The 23,416-nt window shown below is 38.7% G+C and overlaps 1 protein-coding gene across 5 annotated transcripts in view; it reads left to right on the top strand.

The window, feature by feature from the left end:
• grid2 (glutamate receptor, ionotropic, delta 2) overlaps positions 1-23,416 on the top strand; it is a 486,943-nt gene that overhangs the window by 380,775 nt on the left and 82,752 nt on the right. For all 5 annotated transcript variants that reach the window (XR_013809307.1, XM_079687594.1, XM_079687592.1 and 2 more), the window contains exon 11: positions 2,892-3,204. Coding sequence is in view for 4 of the 5 variants with exons in the window: in XM_079687594.1 (XP_079543720.1) it covers positions 2,892-3,204 (313 nt within the window). In the remaining variant the exon portion in view is untranslated. The remainder of the gene's footprint in view (positions 1-2,891; positions 3,205-23,416) is intronic.

A 23,416-nucleotide genomic window follows, 5' to 3' on the forward strand; every position in this document is an offset into this window, starting at 1 on the left:
GGTTTGAATGTTACTGTAATAGCATAAAGCAAGTGAGAAAAAGAGACACAGAACACAAGATACATTACTTTCAAATTACTGTATGTCAAGTCTGAGTAGTGACAATACTTCAGATATTCAACTTGGGATCAATATTTCCCAAGAATATGCTCCTTGCACATGCAACATTATTTTTCTCTCATTTACATCCGTAATCCTTTTTCTGTAGGAATAAAATGTTTTATACAGTAACAAACCCTAAGCAAAAATATAGAAATATTCAACAAAGCATCAAAATATGAAAAAAGCCCATTGTTTCTCAGACCTCACTGTTCCTCTAAAGCCTTGGGTCATTTAAACATTCATGTGGGGGCCAACCGTTAAGGCTTCAGCTCACCATACTGTCACGCCATTCTGTTTCCCAAAAATAATTGAAGGACTGCTAAAATGGGATGCAACAAGGTATTTGAGATGGGATTTTTGTTCCATTCAATAGCAGCATAAGTAAAGGCATAATTTAAAGACATATTTTAGATGGGTACACATTTTTAACATTTCATTTGAGTTTGCTAAACTTGTTTTTAATTCATGACGATTAGTACAGCCATCTACTGTATGCAATTAGACTAATAGGTATGTTGTGTCTGTGCCAGAATGAGGAAGACATAACATACTGTATCCTGAAAATAAAATTACAATAATTTGCCCTTAAAATTGTCCCATTCAATTAATAAATGAATATAAAAAATGCCATTCCTAATTTTGTAATATGATGTTATGAACACATCACAAATATATCAAAAACCTAGAATTGTTATGTAATTAAAAATGTAGATGCAGTTAATATATGTTTTCTTGTGTAAAATATACAGTATGAGTTTTAACCTTAAGCTGATGCTCAATGCAACAAAGTTAGCCAAATGCTGTTGTGTCGGGAGGTATCTCTTTGACGTTAAAGAGCACAGGTTACTTTCACTTAAAGTCATTAAATCAACAATATATAAAAAAGACTATAGTGACGGAAGAAAATTCTCATCACATTTTCAAACTTTAAAGAAAAAGCTACCTTTTAATTTCCTGTATGTGAATGCCATATGTCAAGGATATTTCTTTTTATTTTCAGCAATGTTTTCTCACAACGTTCCCTTGATTATTTTCTTTTTGCTGTATGTCAGGCTTCAATATTTGTTGAAACTGTGTGTGTGTGTGTGTGTGTGTGTGTGTGTGTGTGTGTGTGTGTGTGTGTGTGTGTGTGTGTGTGTGTGTGTGTGTGTGTGTGTGTGTGTGTGTGTGTGTGTGTGTGTGTGTGTGTGTGTGTGTGTGTGTGTGTGTGTGTGTGTGTGTGTGTGTGTGTCTAGCCTTTGTAACCCCCCTCCCCCCAATGCAACATCTCACAAAGTGAGCAAATTGAATATGTATGTGTACACAGACAAGCACAGGCTGAACATTTTGTCAGCAACGCAGTTTATCTCTCCGAAAACCCAATTATACCACATAATTATTACCCAGAGTGCTCTCTGAAAGTTTCCATGTCGACTGACCACAGCAGTCAGCATAGAAATTAATCTGTATTCACACACACATATACTGTACACACACAAACACACACACACACACACACACACACACACACACGCACACACGCACGCACGCACGCACGCACACACGCACACACACACACACACACACTGCATTTGCATTTGCATGCCTATCGTAGCGTTGTCTCAACCAACAGGCCTCCTGTAGGGCTTCTACTAAATGTCTTCTTATGCTGTGTGAGTGACAATTTCTGCACATTTAAGCATTTTGTTCTCAACTGTGAAATTAGCAGATTTAATTTTTTTGCCTACGGTAGATTAAATGTTTTATTTGTTTTGTGTGTGTGTGTGGGAGTATAGATGGGGTAAGCATGCAAGTGTGTGTTTGTCAGTGTGTATCTGAGTGTGTGCAGCGGCTGTAGGGCTTAGTATTCACCGGCAAAATCACCTAACTTGTTACAGTCAGTTGTTTAGAGTAAATACAATCCTATTATCTAACAAGTTCATAATACACTTGTACTATCTTTGGCACTCATTTTCAAACATACATGCGCACACTTACAACAGCGTCTGTAATCCTTGTTATAATACATCTGCTTGTAGCCAAGCATTGGGGACTGAAAACATTTTAATTAGGCTTTTATTGTGTCTGCATTTCAGCTGAACTAAGCCTATTTTTCATAGCAAACATACTTTACAAGTAAATAATTAAAGATGTCATCTGTTGTCATCTTGTTGATTTGTTAGGAAATAATTTCTCTGTTGAAGTGTGAACTGATTAGCACTCAAACATAAATAGGCCTACATTAAATGGATATGAGAGAGCAGGCCCTGCCACCCTTCACACTGAATGCCCTTCAGCCTCCTGCCTGCCCTGCAGCTGTTGAATCATTTTGTATCAGAATAAAAATAATGGATTTTTTTTTCAAAGAAAAGAGGTAAATAATACTATAACTTGAGCTGGTAATGGTTTATGTCAATCAATGCCTTTGGTTGTTTCTCAAAAATGTAAGAGGGGCAGTCTCCTTTCCCCTCTCATGACCCAACTATTTAGAACGGTTCATTCATGTCCCAGCAATATGCAAAGACTACGCATTCTCAAAGTTCTGTAAGAAAAGTAGATTTTGCAGAAAAATACTGCATATTGTCTTTCTTCAGAAAGACCTTTTGTTTAGCTACCTGCAGCCCAGATGTTTTGTAGAAATAAATACAAAACATTTGTATTTATTTAAATTGTTGGAATGGGCTGAGGCAGCACTGAAAGCAATTGCTTACCTATGGTTAAAAAAGTCTACATTTTTCTGCTGTGTTCCTCGCCTACACATTTTCAGTGTTGATACTACAAACTCCTCTTTTCACCTCCGCCTCTTGCAGCGAGCAGATGTGGGACTTTCTGCCCTGACCATCACGCCTGAGCGAGAGAGCGTCGTGGACTTCACCACACGTTACATGGATTATTCAGTGGGCGTTCTGCTGCGCAAAGCTGAACGCACTGTGGACATGTTTGCCTGCCTGGCGCCCTTCGACCTGTCACTGTGGGCGTGCATTGCGGGCACCGTGCTCCTCGTTGGCATCCTGGTGTACCTGCTCAACTGGCTCAACCCTCCCCGGCTACCCATGGGCTCTGTGTCACCGACAACGCTGTACAACTCCATGTGGTTCGTGTACGGCTCCTTCGTACAACAAGGTAAGGAAGAAATGTTACATAAAATCTTTAAAATGAACATAATTCACGCTGCAAGTCTTTTTTTATTTTTTTTAATGGGTTACGAAAAGTAGGAAACATCATTTAACTGAATATGTCTTGATCATTTATCGAATGTGCCGTTGCTCATTCTTTTGTAGCTTTTTAAAAAACGAGTTGTATATTTTCATACTTTAAAAATGTTACACCAGCTGGCAACCAGAAGGTGCACAGAAGTGCTGTTCTTCAATATTATGCCACAGGGATGTGTACTTCAATAACAAGCTTGCAGGGTCCATCTCAAAGGTAAAAGATAGAGAGATGCTGGGAGAGGAGGGAAGGATAGAAGAAAAGGGCTGATTGCTAAAGTAATCTAATGTCAAATATGTGATAAAAACTGTCCTCGGGGTGTCATGAGTATGGATTGACCTCTCATGTTTGAGCACAGTAGTCAAATGAGAACAGAAAGGAGGAGAGGTTTTATCTGGTTTTCCACCCGAAGGTTTTCCAGAATCCGCCCGACCATACTCAGGATTTAAATGTCATCAGTGCAGGAATAGAGCCATAATAGGGAGAGGAGAGGGCGGTGAAATCTGTTTTTTATCATTTATAATTGGCATTTCGACCCTATTCTAACCGGTAACTATTTAGTATATAATGAAAGAAAAAAGCAGAAAATGATTATATGTATATAGGGTCATTCTTGTGTTCATGCCTGTGCAGATGTTTACGGGGTTTGTAGTATAATAAATAAATACCTGCAATTTTACAATAATCACACTGTGCCTTGTCCATGCTTCGAGACTCGCAATAGTAAAAAAAAAATGGAACTACACTAATTATGGAAATTGGGAGGATATTATTTCTCTTCCTGTAAAATATTTCAGACCCTGAATAAGCAGCTGATGAGCATAACACTGTTTGGTAAATAACCCTCCATCTTTTGCTGCAGCTAATGGTGGTAATAATGATGATACATGCTAATTGCTGTTTGATATTTGCAATCATTTCTCTTTTTAGCTGTAATTAACATTTTAGTCATGGTAACATTAGGGAGAAAAAAGGAGAGAGTGAACTAAAGGTTTTCCTTTTTTTTAGGCATGGGATTGTCCATTGTGTGTGTCTATGTTGGGTTTATTCTTTACAGCGTGTGGGTGATATGTATCCATGTTCATGTGAGCAGAGCTGTCCTTTTGCCACAGGTCATTTTTTTGTGATTTGGTCAGCCAAAAATCTCACTCAGAAAATTAGCTGAGCAATAACAGACTTCTGCCACGAGGCTAAGTGGGCAGACCTTCACTAGCTTTAAGTCACCTGGTGTGTGGTTTACTTTCATCCCAGAAATAATGTATCTGAATAGTCCAACATGATGCCAGACTGTTGCTCTGTGCTGCTGTGTCAGAGGGAGAGAGGGCCAGAAGAGGGAGGAGTAACGGGATCATACTTACTTTCTCCTGTCTCATTTGCCTTTCCATTGCTATCCGTGTCTCTTTCTCCCACTTATATTTTACTTAACCTCAACTACGATTGTGTCCTTCCATCCCTCTATCCTCTATTCGTCATTCATTCTTTTTCTCCTTATTCTCCTTTATCCATATGTCTCTTGGTGGGTGGGTGTGTGGGGGGGGGGTAGTGTCGGAAGTGGGCAGTGTCTGATGTGTGCATGTAAAGGCCAATAGAGGGAGGGACACAGAGGAAGAGGAGAGAAGGAATGGGAGTAGAGGGGAAAATATCAGCAAGCCATAAACTATGTCTAATTGGTCTCAAGGAGAGGGAGAGAGAAAAGAGAAAGGGAGAGAAGAAGAGGTACTGTAAAGACACACAATGTGAAGGACTGCATCTGACACAATCTGCTGTTACTGCTTCATCATAGTCTATGCCAACATTAGTTTTGGCAACAGGCTGTGATTAGTTTTTTCACCTGCAGTGAAAGTGGCCAGACTTACAGTCGGGACCATCTACTTGCTTGATTTTGGTTTGGTTGCACTCAGCCTGTCCTCTTTTGAAAGGAGACCATATCTGCATTACTGCCAAAGAAATGTGATTTGGGTATTTTGCCAGTAAAAACAGATAGTCACAGATGCAGGAATATGGGGAAATAAATTGTAGGCTAAGTTAAATAATACCTGGAGACAGAATGAAGTATGTAAGTAGTGCATGTAGAAAGGAAGGTGTGGGAGAGAGGGTACGATTTAAGAGGATGTGAAATGTTTCCTAAGGAGATGAATTTTCAGCTTCAGTTGGATTACTCTTTGGCGCTGGCTGAGGTGGGAAGGTCATTCCAATATGTTTCAGAGCCAGGAGGGAGAAGAGTCAAGGCTGGGATGAGTGATTACTGGGTCACAATATTAGGAGAGCCAAGCAGACAACATTAGCAGAGTGCAGGGCATCGACTGGCTGGAATGTAGCGCACGGACACACCATGGCTCGAAGGGATGTGGAATGTGCACTCATTTGCAGTCTTGTATACACCAGGTTTTTGATTTGAAGTGAACCGCCATAGGCAGTCAGTGGAGGGAGAGCATGAGGACGGTGACATGCAAGAATTCAGAAGGACAGAAAACGGAAACTGCCTGCAGCGGTTTGGATGAGGTGTAGAGAGAGTGGTCAGAGGAATGTTGCACTACTTCAGATATAAGCTTCAACAAGCTGAGCGCAAGTGCTGATAAGAAAGTGTCTACTCCATTCAGTGTCGTGAAAGATTGTAAACCAGCAGGAGCTGGAGAATATGCTTAAGAGCAAAAAAGCCTTTGTGAGATGGACAATTTCATACATGGCGTGGAATGAAAGTGTATTTCATGGTCTTAGATGATTATGCCGCTTAAAATACAGCCTCTAAAGTGGATTAAACATAATTGTCATGCATTTTAGAAACGGAATAAAAAAGGCAAATTAAATTGACTTGTACATTGAGAAGGCCATGTCATTTCCCACTTTATTTGTGATCAATTTCATTCAAATCGAATCTCAAAGTGCAAGGATATACTGTAAATATAACAAGGTAACAGTTAATACCAAAGAGAGCCAAGACATAGCGGTAAAGTCAGTAAAGGGATCATTTATCAGTTTCAAGAAAAACACATCTGACTGCAGAGAAAAGTTTCTGGGCCATTTTACACAGAAAGCTCAATGTCTGAGGTGCCCTCAGGTGTTGTTCGGTCAGCTTGTTCCACCGCAAGAGCATCTGCAACAAATTACATCTGAAATCCAACATAGCCACCACAATGCGTCTTTTATAGTGTGTTTTTTTGCAAAGCTGCACTCCGAGAGAGAAGAAAAGTTAAATGGCCACAGTTATCAAATGGAATTTGAACTGTAATGTGCAAACAGGCGACAGAAGCTGAGGGGGCATATCTGCTGATGTGTAACCTATGTAGGATGAAGAGAAAGTTCTGAAAGGTTGATTTTTTAAAGAAGAAAAAAATGAAACTTAAAGAGACGGTTTGTGAGTCAACACATTACCTCGTTCCTCCATCCCATTTCCTGTTTCGTTACCTCCCTGTCTCCCTCTATCTGTCACTTCATCCTCCACTTCCCCTATGCCCTGTCTTGACTGCTCTAAGTCTTGCCTTCATTGTTTGAGCCAAACCAGAACAGTCAAAAGCAAAACTCTGGTGTCGCACTGAATATGTGTCTCCTTTCACAAACGCGCTCTCCAACTCCATTTCTGGTGTTCTCCCCTAATTAAAGTCCCGACTAGGAGGAGAGACATGTGAATATCAGACTGACTGTGTGTGTGTGTGTGTGTGTGTGTGTGTGTGTGTGTGTGTGTGTGTGTGTGTGTGTGTGTGTGTGTGTGTGTGTGTGTGTGTGTGTGTGTGTGTGTGTGTGTGTGTGTGTGTGTGTGTGTGTGTGTGTGTGTGTGTGTGTGTGTGTGTGTGTGTGTGTGTGTTTGTGTGTGTACAGAAATGTGTGTGTGAATACAGATTAATTTCTATGCTGACTACTGTGGTCAGTCGACATGGACACTTTCAGCGAGCACTCTGGGTAATAATTATGTGGTATAATTGGGTTTTCGGAGAGATAAACTGCATTTCTGACAAAATGTTCAGCCTGTGCTTGTCTGTGTACACATACATATTCAATGTGCTCACTTTGTGAGATGTTGCATTGGGGGGAGGGGGGTTACAAAGGCTAGACACACACACATACACACACACACACACACACACACACACACACACACACACACACACACACACACACACACACACACACACACACACACACAAGTAAACAAGGTCAGGGAAAAGAGACCCAGTTTCAGCAAATATTGAAGCCTGACATACAGCAAAAAGAAAATAATCAAGGGAAAGTTGTGAGAAAAATTTGCTGAAAATAAAAAGAAATATCCTTGACATATGGCATTCACATACAGGAAATGAAAAGGTAGCTTTTTCTTTAAAGTTTGAAAATGTGATGAAAATGTTCTTCCGTCACTGTAGTCTTTTGTATATATTGTTGATTTAATGACTTTAAGTGAAAGTAACCTGTGCTCTTTAACGTCAAAGAGATACCTCCCGACACAACAGCATTTGGCTAACTTTGTTGCATTGAGCATCAGCTTAAGGTTAAAACTCATACTGTATATTTTACACAATAAAACATATATTAACTGCATCTACATTTTTAATTACATAACAATTCTAGGTTTTTGATATATTTGTAATGTGTTCATAACATCATATTATAAAATTAGGAATGGCATTTTTTATATTCATTTATTAATTGAATGGGACAATTTTAAGGGCAAATTATTGTAATTTTATTTTCAGGATACAGTATGTTATGTCTTCCTCATTCTGGCACAGACACAACATACCTATTAGTCTAATTGCATACAGTAGATGGCTGTACTAAGTGTGTGTGTGTGTGTGTGTGTGTGTGTGTGTGTGTGTGTGTGTGTGTGTGTGTGTGTGTGTGTGTGTGTGTGTGTGTGTGTGTGTGTGTGTGTGTGTGTGTGTGTGTGTGTGTGTGTGTGTGTGTGTGTGTGTGTGTGTGTGTGTGTGTGTGTGTGTGCACTGAATTACTGGTTTTAAATGTATTTACAAAATTGGAAATAAGCACACACAAACACAACATTGGGGCCAAAATCAACATATATATATATATATATATAATATTTCCCTCTTCTGCTCTCTCTTTTCTCCCAAGAGCCTCTGCTGTGCTTATATATTTGTATATACATGTGAGCTTGACTGTGTAAGTGAGAAAAGCTGTGAGTTCTCTGCCTTGTTGTGGCACCATATAGGAAAATAAAATGTCCTACCTCCTTCCTTTCCTCAGTTCTCTACATTTTCCAATTCCTTTAACTTACCGCTGAGTTTTCTCAATGTGAGTTGCGTTCAACTTCATCACTCCCCATTTCCTCTCTACCTTCCTCTGTGTCTTTCCCTCCATCATTATTTCTGCTTCTGCTGTGCCATACTGCTGGGAAACCATCGTTATAATCATTTTCCTGCTCTCTTCTTCTCTTTCTCTCCCCCTCTTCCTCTCTTTATGACTCCCTCTTATCCATTACCCCTCTCTAACGACTGTGTTGTGATGCTGTGAAGTGGACCCAACTTTAGGATGCCCATTCTTCCTGACTGTGCACTGCTATTTCTCCATCTATCCTCCCTCTTTTCTCCTCTCTGTCCCAGTCTCTTTCTGGCAACAGAGATATCCCACTGTGCAGAGTGACCATCGCTCAACAGTGTCATTAAATGCACGTCTCTCTCTTGCTCTTTCTTCCATGCTGTGCTCTCTTGTTTCTGTCACAGTTGCTTCCTTTCCCTTTTTCCTTTTTCTCACCATTTCCAGAGATCTCACTTTCTTACCACTTACATGTCCAGCTGTTACTAGTTCAACCATATCCTGCTTAGACCTGATTTCATCCCTTCTGACCTGAATATATTTGTCCATGCATCCACAGGAATTATAATAAAATAACACTTCAATAGGAGCCAATCTGTTTTGCATTTATAAGTTTAAATGCAGGGCTTAAAGTAGCCTTATTATTGCTACTTTAAAAAAATGTTCTTGTTTTGTTTCCATGCAACCTAGGGGCAGTGGCAAAAGTTATCATCCTTTAAGTGGTGAACTTGTTAGAAAACTGTTGCTTATTTACACATGGGCTTTACTTACTCTATTGGAAATAATTGGCACCAAAGCTGCTAAATGCTCCACTTTGAGCCTGAGCTAATGTCTGCCATTTGGCGTTGAGCTATATGTAGGGCTTTTAATGCTTTTCTGCACCGCTCAAACATTTCAATATACAAAAAAATATGTTTTACCTTTCCAGGGCTCAACGCTAACTTTTAAAAGTGGTTGCCAGGCTGGCAACCAGGCCTCAGCTTTTGGTTGCCAAAACTGAAAATACGGTTGCCATTTTTAGTCACCTTATATTTTAAATAATTAAGAAACTATACAGTTATACAGTACATCAACTTAATAATGAACATGTGACACAAAAGAATGTTCAAATTATTTACAATAAATAATTAACAGAATTATTTGAAACTAAAGTGGTAGTAAACTTGTCCACCCTAAATTACTGGTATACTAAATACCAGTAGTGCAGCTGTTGTCATGTTCTTCACAGATCCCTCAAACATGAATTGAACAAGTCACTAGTGTCTTGGTCATCCGTTGTCTCCCTTTCAAATGTGGGTTTTCTTGACCTTTGTGCTGACCCCCCTCCATAGAAGTGCATTGCTTTCTGGCTCCGTAATCACACCAATGCACGTGCAACTTAAGTATCAGGTTCCGACTGCTCACAACAATAATTAAATATCACTATTAATACAACAAATTATTAACATTTATCTATTTTGGGGGGCACATTTAGCTGTTTGCTGTCCTTATTTCTTCATGTTAAAAACGAGTTGCCACTGATGGCAACCAAAGGCCAAGAAGTGGTTGACATTTTTTCTGAATGGTTGCCAACAGCAACCTGGCAACCGTTACTGTCGAGCCCTGCCTTTCAATATAGCCTTGGTAGAGGTCTGTGCACTTTGATTGCCCTTTTTAGTAGTCTGTGCATTAATTACCTTAAGCTACCCCTTTACATCTAAGGGGGAAGCTATCAATTGTCACTAAAGGAACAATCGATTATAGCTACTTCAAGTAAAGTCTAAACACAGTCTAAATCTAAATCAAATCAATATGGTAACATATGAAACACATTCACATGCTTGCTAAAATAATGGCGAACAAGATTCAGAATGTATAATAAGAGCATGTTAAGCAGTTGCAAAATGGAAATGTGCCTCCCGCCGTGTTTGGATTCACGTCATAAGAGAACAGATTTGGCCTTCAACTTTAATTACCCCCTTCTCCCCTGCTGTGGGGATGGAAGCGGCAGCCACCAGCCCGAGTATATTTCATATAAACCAGCATGTTTGCCTTACATGTTAGGGGTGTAATGTATGTGTGGACTCTCACATGCTGATGATGCTCTCTACATTTGTCTCTTTTTTTCCTCTCTACCTCTCTCCGTCTGTTCAGTACTTTAAACTTTTAATAATGCTTATAATATTTTATAGAGAAAACGAACCCAGTGTTCTACTACAGTAAATCTCAAATTCAGCTATACTGCAAATAATGAGAGACAGCAACATAGAAGAGCTACTGCAGCGCTACAACACGCAGAGTTCAAACCATCTACATATAACATCTTTTTGTGATGTTTTCTTTCTATATCTGCCGAAGCAGCACTAAAGCACGCTGAGATTGGCTTGTCTCTTTTTGAATGGATTTTTTTTACCTGGGTCTCTCGGAAGCAGAAGCTAGCAGGGACAGTAATGAGCACGGTGACTTACAAACATATTAATCTTAGGCTTTCTGTGGTTAACTGCCTCACATAAACAGTCTGTGTGAATTCAGTCTATTTCCCTATGATTGTGCTTTAAGGGTCAGACTTTGAGCAGATTGCAACCTGAATAAACCAAATACTTAATTACTTCATCAATTAGATCATTAATTTTGACAAACAACTTGCACACCCCTCTCTACACCGAGACCCCACTAGCAAAACTCTAAATACCTCAGCTAGATGGAAAAGAAAAGAAAAAGGGAAGTACAAGGTAGGTCGGTCAACAGGGATAAAACAGCAATACACACACACCTTGTTAAACACTGTGTTAGTGTTCAGTCAGTCATTTGAGTTGTTGCTGAGGAAGCACTTTATACTAAACAGAGAAGGTTGGGAAGAAAGACAGAATACAAAGATGAAAAACCTCCTAGGTAGAGCAGGTAAAACAAGGGGGCTTACATTTGCTGCATTTCCACCAAATTGTACGTTTGTACCTTGACCTCTTTCAGAATTTAGTTTTTTGCAGATAGAACAAAGTAGAAAACGATCCTCTGTGTAGGCCGGTGGGATCAGCTGTTCAGCGTAGCAAAGCCACGAGAAACTGCCATGGACATGGTTCATCCGCTGGAATCCTTTCATTGGCCTCAACCAGAGAAATGATTGCAATAATAGCACGTTGTGTATGGCGTAGTTTTGCTAGCTACCATTATACATTATTTGTGTTGCGTATATTTAAAAAATTCGATCGCAATAGCAGTAATTTGGTTTTTAAACTGCAGAGCCGTAAAATGCAGTAGAAATGCTGTCATTAAGGACACAAATAATGTTGTGGGCGAGAAGCAAGAACACATGATAACATGCTGTACTGCTGAATGTCATTATATCGGGCTCCATGGGCCCAGATATGTAAAACTGACAATTATAGGCACATGTAATCCAGATGCTAATAAGGATTAACATTGTTTGAATCCTGAGGACAAGTCTGGATCTGATGATTTGAGCTGGTAATGTGGGAAATTCAAAGTCTGATTGATGTCTAGTGTCTGTTAAGACTTTTATAGTTCTCAAATGTTTTCCCATCTTGAGTGACATTAAGTTGGTATCCATAAATGTCAATGCTATTGCCTCTATTTATCCATGTTGAAACATGTATTTATTGCATGCATCTGTCACTCTAAACTGCTTTATCGTTGTCACTCTGCAGAGTGAAGAAGAGCATCTGGCTCTTATATTATCCACATCAGTGCTGTCTTTGTTTTTTAAGGGGTTGAGAAACACTTGACAGAAATATCTCACATTTTTGCTACTTTGAGTATAATAATAATTGGGCTGCAGTGAAATAGATACAAACAGGGAATCAGGGAAAGTAGAGTGTATAAGTTTTGTGACTTTTTAAGAATAGAGAGCAAGAGAGATTGAAAACCCTTCCCTGAGGTCTTGCCCTCTACATTCTCTTTCATGTAACTGCTATGTTCTCTAAAGATGAGGAGAACTTTGCTGCCTAATCAAATGATAAATAAAAAAATGCAATTATGCACTCAAACTATCAAAAAAGGAACCAGGCTTACTTTAAGCCAATCAGAGCATCAATTGCTGTCCATGGCATTTAAACGAGTTTCCATAATCAATATTGTTTATCTCTGTGCTCATAACTCCTATTTGCCCGGACAAATTACTCAGTGTAATATTGGCTGTGAAACTGAAATGAAATGGGTGACGGGAAGGCGGAGTGAGGACAAAGAGACAGGGAGAAACTTTTCTGAGGCAAATTTGTTTTCCTTTTGCTTGAAACAAAGAAAATGAAAAACTCTAAACCTCTCATCAACGCTTTCTATTAGGATATGTGAAAGGACTTTAACATTTGATGAATTCAATGGGTAACTCAGAAATTGCAGATCAGCAAAAATTGGCCCAGTGAGTGTAGACATGCTGCCCTTGAGAAAGGGGGAAGGATGTGTAAGGTAAGATTGTGGACAGGAGTGACAGACAGAGGCGGGAGGGGGGCATTTGGGTTGCGAGATGAGAAATATTGAGAATTACAGTGTTAAAATTGAACATGAGTGACTCAAACACAAACACCAGCAAGTGAAAGGGCTTAGAAATACAGTATGTGTGCACAGGAAGACGCACACACACACAGATTGCCTTAGTCAAGGGAAAATTGCTGAGAGAGCAATCTGTCAGAAGTTGCACTCATAGCGACAGCCTTGGTGTTATTGGTTTGATTGAACAAGACACGGTCTGCATACAGTCACATTTAATGAGACGACAGTACTGTAGCTGGGTGTGTATGGACTCATGTGCATGTTCTTTAGTGAGGAAAATAAATAATTTAGAGAGCCCTTGGTCCATCCTAAATGGCTTTTGTTAGTTTGTGGTTTTAGATTTAGATTTTTACATTTTCATCGGCAGTTTGATATTAAATGAATTATAGTTGATTCCAATCTATCATTAGACCTTATGGATTGGTTGCACACTGTGGGATATGTGAAATGTTCTTTTCACCTGCAGGAGAAGCCCTTACTTTTGCCCTTTAGAAATGAGCACATAAACAGTGTCAGAGCCATACAAAAAACTTCACAAACACACACACGTACAGACTCGCACATAGCCGGCTGTTGTAACCCTTATTCTGTACACAGATTGTATTGATCCATATATAGGAGGCTAGTAGTGAAACCCAGCCTGTAAATACGCTTAAATACATTTCTGCTGACTCTATAGTTTTTATGTTCCTTTCAACTGAAGCAAACAAAAGTGCTGATGAGGCTTAAGAACGGAGGAGAAAAGAGGAGAAATGTTTCTGTAATAAGTCCAATGTCAAGCAATTTCTGCATATGACACACACACACACACACACACACACACACACACACACACACACACACACACACACACATATTCACACATTAAATGGCACAACTTTTACCACAGGTATTCCGTCGGGGCATTAGGAAATTAACAGACTAAGCCATACCAAAATGCAGATGCTAACACACCAGAGGAAAAGGTTTATCACCGGTCTCCACACTTAGCCCAGTGCCGTTTGTAGCTTCAGTGGCTGCTCCACCTTCATTCATTCCAGGGAATAAGAAAAAGCTCTCTACACAGCTCTCAACATGGCTCCATGGATTTGCTGCCAGCTAGCAACTAACTCTGCTAGCATCGCTAACAATGCAAACAACAACAACAGTTGTGAACAAGGTAACAGTGTGGATTTCTGCCAAAGTATCCTTGGGCAAGATAATGAACATGAAATTGTTTCTGTAGGCATGGCCACCAGACATGTGACTTCTAGCTTTAAAAGCTGCATACTGTATAGAACCGTAAAGACTAATACATTGAGAATAGTTTTGCCAAATCATTTATTTAGCCAGTAGGACTGAGTAAAACGTTAGCAAATATTTTAAGTCAGTCTATTGCAATGCAACATGCTAAATCACAGAATGTTGTCACAAATATAACAAGCCTGTATCATTTGAGTAAGTGTGAGAGATTTATGAGCGCTTTCACCCAGAGAGGATAGTGTAGCAACTGTTTGGAATTCCCGCTTCTAAAATCTAGTATGACCCAAACCTGATGTGAATACATATATATATACGTATATATAATCATTATTCCTTCTTCAAGGAGAATGATGCGTGTGTTTGACTCCCTGAAGGCTTAATCTCTTAATAAGAGTATCTATGAACCTAGCCCAGCAGCACAAAACATAATGAGCTTATAATTGCCAGCAAGCCATTTCTCGTGGGCTACTTGTTTTGCCAAAACACCACACAAATGGCAGCCAACCACCGTCCATAACGAGGCTCTGTAGCATCTCACAATAGTTAACCATCTTCCAAACCTATTCATATATACAGTAGCCGCTCATTTTAATGTTGCTTTTTCCAGAAAGGGAGAATATAAATAAATAACTATTATTATATGAAAACAGCACAAATCCTACCCAGAACCCAACCCTTTATTTTTTTGTAAAGCATGAGGATGAGTAAACGTTGTTCTTCGGCTCCAGTAAGTTGCTGTTTTTGCCCCAGTGACTTTCAAGCTGTAGTCATTTCGCAAAATAACATCATTACAAGCAAAATATCAAAGCCAACAAGAGAAGCTGAGACAGAGACTCTTCAACAGAAAGAGAGTGGGAGAGAGACCCAGAGCAAAATGCTGAAAAAATGTATTAACCAAGTTGTCTTTCCCATTAATTTCAATTATCTGTCAAGGGCCATCAAAACACACTCTGCTCTCCTTTTTCCCAGATGTACTTTATAACATAAACTGTAATATTTCCAATAGGGACAAGGGGGGTACAAACACGCACACACACATACATAAACTATATAAGTAGGCAAAGGCACAAATAGTGTTTTACTGTTTTGCATACACCAACATTCTTGCAGACATAGCCAATATCTGCATGTGAGCGGACTCCGAAGCGCAGCTTAGTGGGGGAATAATTTGCATTTCAATCTTTTAATTTCCTTCCTTTTTGTGAAATTGAGCTGACATCGACAAGCTAACCGCAGAGAGCAGACCCCCATTTCAACGTCAGCCCTCAGGGTGATTCTCTACAATTTTCTTTTCTTTTTTTCCAAAGTTGAACCCATAGCTCATATTCCTATTGCACACATTTAATTATTGTGGGTTTTCAACTTTAGACATGTTCTCAACATGTCAACTCTGCAAAGATAAAGACATATTACATTCAAAATTCAGAACGGGTGACAGAGAGTTGAATTTCCAAACTAAGAAGAGAAATTCTTCACAAGACACTGCAGCACTTTGTTTACCTCTAAAATACACCTTAAATGTTGACAAAAAAGCGTTCTGCTTTACAAAATGTGTTATTTATCAAAATCTGAGATGTTTCAAAGTAAACAGTTTTGGTTAAGATAACATTTTGCTCATACAAACAACTGCTCAAATAAAAAAGATTTCATTAAATGCAACAAATGTAATTGCAGTGGCACAACAAAACAGGCAAAGTAGTGCCTTATTTGAAAGTTCTGCAACGAAGCAATCAGAATTTAATTTAGATTTTAATTCACAAATGTACTTTCCAAAAGTTTTAATGGAGAAGAATGTTGTAACTTTTAACATTACTGTTATCTTTCTTCCCATTTACTTAAAATGAATATGTTTCTGTATAATTCAACTGTCTGGTTAGTTAAAACAGTAACAGTTGTGAATCCTATTTGCTCTTTATCTTGTATGAAGTGTTTTTGTTAAGTGATTACTTTCCTGATAATCAATACCAGAATGCAATATGAGGTATTTTTCTTAAATATGTTGACATTGACTGATGCCTTTGACTGCTTTTTCCCCTTGTTTGGGTGAAGAAAATCACATTTATAATGAATGGAAGATTGAATCACTTACACATAACCACATAGGCCTATTTTATTGTCTGTCCAGTCTATCTCTCTTCACTCAAATTGCTCTCTCTCCTCAGTGATCACCTCCTGTTTCATTCCCAGAATACCTAATAATGAAAACAATAGACATTTTTAAAATGTGTTTTCACTATCCAACTGTGAAACTTTACTCCACCCCCATCTTGTTCCTCTTATTTCACATTATTGTACACACTCTTAAATACCCTGAAGTTGAAAACCTTTACAGTCTTTCACTGTGCATGTTTGTCTGTGTTTGTCTGCACATGCCTCGTGTGTGCACATCCATACCAACGGGGACCAGAGCAATTTGTCAACAACATTCATGAATATTTATAACTGTATTGAAGTAATTACCATAATACCAACCCTCCTCTAGCACGTGTTACAGTCACTATGAAAGTGAAAGGAAATATACACTTAATAATATGGATTTATTCTCTTAATGTAAGCTTTACGGGATCATAGAGAGAAATTCATCTGCCCGCCTCTGAGCGGTGCGTCACACTTCCCGCTGTGCAGAGACCACACATGAGAATTAGCTCTTAGCTACATTTCATATGGTGCAATGTACTGTATACATATGTTGCACATTGTCCCTTTCAGATTACAAAATTAAATACATATGTAAATGATATTGATATATTGTACTCTCAACAAATGTTAGTGCTGAATACTCGAAACAAAACGGGAAGGAAAAATGTGTGAAAAGGTCCTGAGTGCAAATTGTGTTTGCTAAATGCAGTGTAGACCTCTTCTATCACAATCCAAATGTTGGCAGTCGTATAACAATCAGTTTAAATCTCCCTTTTATGAAACGTCACCTGGCAGTTGGAGTGATGAATGCAATTAGCCAGATGTTACATGAGCTGAAGACTAACTTTCAAATCAACATAATAACATTAACAATGTTATGATTGTTGGTAGACTTTATTAGTTATTGTCTATTGAATATTACATTTTGAGAAATATACAAAATAAAACAGGTTTATGCCATTTGCCATTATTTTTCGTCTCTTTTTAATCATTGCACTTTTGCCCTCATACATCATCACACAAAATTGTCATCCCAAGCATCTCCCTGAAACTCTTCTAAAAGCAAATGTCCCACAAATACATATTTAAAATTGTGCATATATGCATTCTTTGTCATTTAAGGTTTATGTGCTGATAGTTATTTTCCATGGTGTTTTTCTGATTGGCTAAGGTTCTTACAGGAAATCAAAGAGCATGCTGGGAATGGAGATACTATTTAACACATCGCAAAATCCTAAACTGTATGCATCCTAGCTCAAATCCACAAAATGACTGAGCTGCTGTACCCTTATACTGGTGGCACTTGACGGCTTGAAAAAATTGCTAACCACATGGAAACCCCCCCCCCCCCTCTGCTCTGGTTGATAGCCAGCAGTACAATGGAGAGATTGAAGAGCAGGAGGCAGGAGAGGTGCTGGAAGAGTGATGCATGCGCTCCACCCTCCTCCTCCCTCTTTCTATTCCCTCATTTTTTCCACTTGTCACCCTGGCCCCAACCCCGTAATATGTATTCCCAAGTTGTTTATAATCACTGCGACACCGTCAGTCGAGAGTGATTGAAGTGCTAGAGGAGAAGTAGATGGTAAAAAAACTAAAAAATAATAACGATTCCTGCAAGTCATCAGAGAGTAGAGGGGTATAATCTGAGGACAGAAAGTGCTTGCTCAGTGGTGAGATTCAGAGCTTTACAAGAAAACCACATCCTTATAAAACCCTCCTGGATGTGCCTGCCACTCGGCTGCTTTCAAAGCAGCACTCCTCTTCTGCTACCTAGGCATGTCAACAAGGATGGAGGAAGGGGTAGAGAGGGGAGGAGGAAGGGATTGAGGAAGGCAGGGAGCAGAAGTAAGGGTCGAGGCAGGCAGAGAAACAGGGAATGTGTTTATTCATGGAATAATGTTGTGCTTCAAACCTGCAGGAAACAACAGTTGTTCAATTTGAAATGCTCCCTGTTCGCGCTCTAAATAAATAAATAACTGTGCAGAGATGTTTACGTCTGTGTGTATAGCTTTGAGTCTGTTTGCTTCCTGAAGCATCTGTTGACTCGTACAAAATTAAATCAAAAGCTACCAAAGTACAGTTTACATTTTTTCCTAACTGAAGTTATTTCATTGTCAGATTATCCATTTGAACAATTGTTGGGATTCTTCTGCAGCCCGTCCTGCATTTCAACATTGGTATTAATGCTGTATTTCTGGAGTTAGATTATTATGTTTTTTTAATTTTTAGGAAGCTGACCTTGATTTAGATTAGTAATCTTGGTTAAAACCAACAGTGGGATATAATTAATGCCATACACATTTGTTTCTAATCAAGCATGTTAGATGCCTGGAGATGCTGTATTAAGTGTTAATTACATTACCCATAATTACAGATTTTGGAGATACTGGTATTTAATAAAGCACACACAATATTTTCTCTTTTCATTTCAATTTGAAAGAACATTTTGTTTTTTCTCAACCTCGAGAGGCTCTTCTAACAGTTTGAGGGTTATAACTTAAATATTTTAACATCTTGTCACTTAAACTAGACACGAATATAACATGTGATACTATTTGAGTAATCATGTTTTACTTCTGACTTTAGATGGAATATTATGGCGCACTTATAATGGAGAGGTAAATTCTTTAATGAGATGCTGTAGCTTTGAACAGCCTGTTGTTATTGCAGAGTTTTAAAAAACTAGACATCATTATTTTGTTTTGTAAGACTTAAGGCTTTGGAAAACATCTAGAGATATGTGAAAAAAGCTCTATAAAATGTTTTAGGGAAAATACAGAGACCCTGTTCATAGACTGCGTTATTGAAGTATTTTGTGCAAGGTTATTTAGGGAGGAAGTTTGAAACGTGTCTTTATGATTAGAAAAATCTTCCTAATATTGTTCTGTTTATAACAATCTCTGAATCAAAAGATAAATAACACATTTTAGCTGTGGTCACACGTAATGGGAGCAAATATGTTTCCCTCAAAACAAACAGATAATGCAGTTTCTGGTATGAGAGAGTAAGTACGTGGAGACAACGCTGCACTATAGCATCACCAAAGGCACTATTCTCTCAATGCACCAGTAATATTGAAAGCAGTGCTACAACATAATCAAATTATCAATGAAATTATTTTTGGAAACTAGAGATAAATGTATACGTTTGCTTATAATAATTAGCAAACATCTTAAAATACAATTGTGACAGTAGCAAGAAATAAAGGAAAATTCATAACAGTACTGTACAGTTTCTGTAATCCACCCCGAAAATGTTATTGTAGCCTACACAGTCAGTAGCTGTCAGGAACAGTTTGTGTGTGGTTCATGAAGTAACTACATTCAAATGGGGAGAATTATGCATGACATGACCAGGAGTTCAGTATTTCAAGAAATGTAAATCCAGTGTTCAAAGATATCCGAATGCCATGCACTTTACCCACCGTTTTATTATTTTACTTTACCACTGTGATCGTTACAGCTGTTCAAAATATATAAGATGACTTAGTGTCACTAAGGAACAATCTTTTTTATTTCAATTAAAACAATTATTGTAGGTAGAGTAGCTACTGCTAATGCTTTTATGATTCAGACTTCAAAATGGAACAAGCAATTTGGGATGTGATTCATTCTTGCTATTGTCATCCAAAATGTCAAATCGTTTTGATGTGTCAACCTCTTGTTTGCTCAACGAGACCAAACTGCAAGTGCGATTCACCTGTTTATGCTGAAATGTCATTCAGAGGGACACTTTAAGAGCTGTGAAAGAATATAATCATCCAAATTATAGTAGTAAAACCGCACATCATTTTGTGGCAAGATTGCAGTGATTCCAACTGGGAGCTGACATCAGCTGAACATGTTCTAACTCCCCTTTACTCATTTAAAACTCTGAAGAACTGCTCTGGTCTTCTTTCATCCTAAGAATAACTGGAGTGTGGTGCTTTGACTTTGAAGAAAAGATTCGGAACAGTTGGCAGCGGGAATGTAGACTTAAAAAAATGATGGTGTGATTGATAGAAGTGGAGTTCCAGAGCTGTGGACAGAGACTGTGGATCCGCCTCACCATCTAAAGATGTAGCAAAGAAAGCAGAGTGTGAGAAAGATTATTAAATCATGTTGTTGCTGATGCTGTTGTGGGATGAGGCTATTGGTGAGACAAAGGACTTTAAAAGTGGCCGCTTAAAGCACTTCTCACGACAGTACAGAACAGTAAGACTCATGGTGCTCGTTTGAAATTGACAGAATGCAGTAAGGAGCATAGTGTCTTTTGTCTCTAAGCCAGGCACATTAACTGAGCTACTTCTTTTCAGCAATTTGTCAAGCTAATTCTTCCATCAGTTGACCCCCTCTGTCTCATTCACACAGTGTGGATATTTTTGCTGAAAGAGAAGATGAACCTCTCCATTTGGCTGCTGTACTCCTACCTCCCATCTCTTCAAAGCATTGTTTTCATGCAGATTTGAAATAAAACAATATGTTTGGAATAGTTTTGGTTGTGTCAGAGGTCAAATGTTAGAGCACAATTTGTTTATAAGTTGATGCTGAATATTAAAATGCAGCTTCCTTACTGCTGTTATTTTAGCTGACCAAATCCCCCAATGAGAAAATCACTGTGTATGTTGACTTACTTTATCTTCACTCTCTTATTGTAATCCTTATTGTAAGGAGCAGCTGGTAACCCATTTATACAAATATAATTATGCAAATGGTATTATATACGTAACATATGTTCTTATATTATATAATGGCATTTTATGAATAAACAGAATTCAAAATACCAAACAAAGAAGATTATAAATACATCATAATATTGTGTTGCCACTGTTACATTATTCCACAATCAAGAAATACCAGCACTTAATTTAGACTTGAACTGAACAACTCTGATCAGCTAACACTAGGATATTAAGGTAGAAGATTCTAGAAACTTTAGTTAGCAAGGTTGCTGACATTCATTCACCTGCCCAGAGGCACCACTAACCCTCAGCACAAACAAGTAAAAGTCAAGTAACAAAGGTACCACATGTCTTACACGCTCCCCTGAGAAGACTCTGTGTCGCAGCATGTACCACCTTCCACACAAAAGGTCTTGGCCTCAAAGCCATCCCTTCAGATTTACAGCACACGTGCAAGCAGGATCAAGGGCATTTGGTCCAATCTTGTTCCTCTCTGATTAGTTTGTCCCAGCACTGAGAGATGGAGCCTTTGTCCGAAGCCCTCATATATCCAAGGACTTGATGTACTTATTACTTGTTTGATTAATTTCAATCTAGAAATGAAATTATCAAAATAATGTTTTAAAAAAATATTACTCTGATACCGCTACTCTGGTAGTTTGGTTAAAACAACCACAATTGCACTTTTTGTACAGTATGATTTATTATTTAAACTTATCATGATTTAGCTTGAGTGTATATCAGCGAGATGACTCATTCCAATTGAAACTGTTCAGCTGCCCTGGGAAGGAATCTGTGCAGTTGTCTTTTCTGTTGTGTGCAGCTTATGTAGGGGTGTATTGCTACCGGGCAGGAGAATGAGGAAGCATGTATTCAGCTAAGCAATGTAGCAAGTCAATCAGTCAGTCAGTCACAGAGCCAAGGGACCGGGCTGCCAGCCTGCAGCCAGACATCTAATGAACCCATCCGTTATGGAGACATCCAGAAATGCAGTGACTCAGTCAATCAAAGAAGGAACACAGCAAGTAAGCCAACATAGAGGGTCTGCTCGTAGTAATGAAACAATTCAAGACTAATGTATAATACCTGTAAGTTAGGACAACTACATTGTAATATCTAACACAGCAACATTGATTTTAAATAGTTCCAGCTACAAAATAGCACATTTTCAGATTTTGATTCCCCAGTTCTAGTAGATTCTTTAAAAAAAAAAGAGAACATATTTTAGCCAACAACTAGAGAAGAGAACAGCAGAGAATGAGAGGGGAAGCATGTAGAGACATGATGGTAAGAGGGGACACAAAAGGGCACCTTTGAAGCTGCCAAACTCGGCACAACAAAGCAGCTTCTTGCTAGCAATGCCTCCTATTGAATCCATACACATACATGCCAACAGAGACACATATGTATACTTTCTTACCAGGAATTGTCAGGAATGCCTTAGGGAGAACCTTTATTCTACAGTGTCTCACAACGTTCTTCCCTTTATTAGTCCCGGTTAGCGTCATTGAAGGAGCATTCTGACTCCAGTTAGACTGATCTCATGTGCATCACTCCTCAGGAACTAATCAGATCAATCCTATGTGTCAGCAGCATGGCCTTTGGGGCTGTTCATTTGTAGTAGACTTGGGATTTATTTATCATACATGTTCAACAGCATTTGTTTCTTCTTTGTTGTTGTTTATCATCATAAAGATGTTTTGGTAAATTTGGGGCAAATATGGTTTCCTTTTGAATACAAAAGGTACATATAATACATGTACATCAGCAACTCTCAAACTTGAAGGGCTTGCTGACTTCCATATTGTTGCATCCATCTGGGTGTATTCCCCTGTATGAAGTATGGTTTTGTTAGAGCAGAGTGTGTAGTACCATATAATGTAGTATAAGATAGGACAATGTGTTGTTATAAGTACCCTGTTAATACAGTGATTCCGATAGCTCAGTGGAGTGTGACTGTGTGACTGTGTGACTGTGTGTGTCCTTTTACAAAAGGAAGACTATATGGTACAACGTTAGACCTGTCCTTTGGGTCGTCTTTCCTCATGAGACTTCAGTGTCACCAGTGCAATGTTGACTATGTTTCGGCTCAATGGTCGGCAGTAATTATGACATCAAAACTATTTATGTTTTTTGTTAAAATCATAGCTTGGGGCAGACACTTTAGGCAAGGCAAGGCAAGGCAAGGCAAGGCAAGGCAAGGCAAGGCAAGGCAAGGCAAGGCAAGGCAAGTTTATTTATATAGCACCTTTCAACACAAGGCAATTCAAAGTGCTTTACAAAAAATGAAAGACATTAAGAAAATGGCATTTAAAATCAGTCATTAAAAAGAAA

The sequence above is a fragment of the Notothenia rossii genome (assembly GCF_949606895.1).
Source record: "Notothenia rossii genome assembly, chromosome: 6".
Classification (NCBI taxonomy): Eukaryota; Metazoa; Chordata; class Actinopteri; order Perciformes; family Nototheniidae; genus Notothenia; species Notothenia rossii.